The 1,581-nt window shown below is 46.3% G+C and overlaps 1 protein-coding gene across 5 annotated transcripts in view; it reads right to left on the bottom strand.

Annotated features, from left to right (window-relative positions):
- SARC_06161 (hypothetical protein) overlaps positions 1-1,575 on the bottom strand; it is an 11,908-nt gene extending 10,333 nt beyond the window's left edge. For all 5 annotated transcript variants that reach the window (XM_014299942.1, XM_014299940.1, XM_014299938.1 and 2 more), the window contains exons 1-2: positions 1,118-1,575; positions 218-401 (exon numbers count right to left, since the gene is read on the bottom strand). In XM_014299942.1, the coding sequence (XP_014155417.1) occupies positions 218-401; positions 1,118-1,120 (187 nt within the window). In that variant the 5' untranslated portion in view covers positions 1,121-1,575. The remainder of the gene's footprint in view (positions 1-217; positions 402-1,117) is intronic.
- Positions 1,576-1,581: the final 6 nt, after the last annotated feature.

Raw genomic sequence — 1,581 nt, 5'->3', positions numbered from 1 at the left:
GTATATGCACCTGGCTGGTGCAACCTGATAGGCAACAACGTACGCACAGCTATTCAAAGCAGCACGGGTACTCACATGTTATCTTGCTCAACACACCAGGGAGCAACACACCAGGGAGATACACAACTTAGCACACAAGCGTATACAACACCGAAGAGCACAGCTAGCAGAAGCCGCCCTTGGATGGCTACCCTTGTGTTGGATGCCGTGTCCTTACCCGCAGCGATGTAAGCAGCAACCAGCACAGGCAACGACAGAAACAGGAGCCAGTCCGTCCATGTGCGTAACGCTATTGTAGACAAATGCCACAGATTCCGGAAGAAGGCATTGTTTAATCTCGACAGAAGCACGCCTTCGGGCTCGTAGCCCCATCCCTCTTCTCCAAACCGACCTCCTTCCCGCTACAGAGACCATGCAAACAATATAAATACGAATATAGTGACTCGCCTATCTTGCTTATAGCGAGTGACTACCAAATGACCCGGGCGATAGTACTACTGAGATGAAGGTGGGTAGACATCAAACGCCCATACGTTCGTTCGACCTGCGATATGTATCGGCCGCCCATGTGCACGCCGGTGATCAGTGACGAGTGACTGTTTATAATCACTCCACGACTAGTACGCAAACAGAAGAGTCCGAAGCCGTTTTAGATCTGACTGTAAAGCGTTGTACACTTTTATGCACAATAGATAGGCGCTGGCTGGGATACCGTGAGTGCGTTAGGAGATGCATGTGATTGTAGCGGCCCTCGGCAACTCGCGTATCAGCATCTCTGACGCGAACACCGATTTGAGTACAAGCACAAAATTCTGAAACACTTTACAATACAATACCAAGCGTCAATGGACGACAGGTACACACGCTCATAGTTACACCGATGGTCAACTAGATGAGTATAAGGTCCCTCATGGTGTGAGTTATTCCGGCACTCTAAATCGACCGGGTAAATGATGCACATTTGTCCTGAAATATTGAAAATCCCCCTGTATAGGCGCTTTTAGGTGAGCATGGAGTACACTCTGGGAGGCACACTACTCCGCAGAAACAAGCGCAAAGCCCTACTTTACTGGTACTTTCAAGACGGTCACGGAATGGTGCATGTGCACACGCATACCATTTGTGCAGACGAGAAGAAGGCGTTAGCGCTGCTGGTGTCTATGAACACAGGTGCAGATGTAGCATCAGCGCTGGAGAGATCTAAATTTAACCTCAGGTCACTCCCCACAACATCCTATGAGTAGGAAGAACGAGTTTAAAGCAATATACTCTGCTTAGGCATCAAATAAAAAGTGAATGACACCCAGATTGGAGATGCTGAGATGGATTGACAACTAGGGATGTGTATAACTCGCACAGCCAAACCTTTATTGAATTGAAACGTATAGCAACAAGCATTACACTAACAAATGGCATCAATGCAAGAATCTACCCATTATCAAATATTAAATATAGGAATCGCCGGAATATTCGCATATCACATTCGGTCCAATATTCCACTCAAATGAAAGTAGAAGTATTCCATATTGCAAACGGACAAATCTGATATCCATACATATTGGTAACGATAACAATATATAT

This window comes from Sphaeroforma arctica, assembly GCF_001186125.1.
Source record: "Sphaeroforma arctica JP610 unplaced genomic scaffold supercont1.429, whole genome shotgun sequence".
NCBI lineage: Eukaryota > Ichthyosporea > Ichthyophonida > Sphaeroforma > Sphaeroforma arctica.
This window is presented reverse-complemented; position numbering and strand designations above follow the sequence as displayed.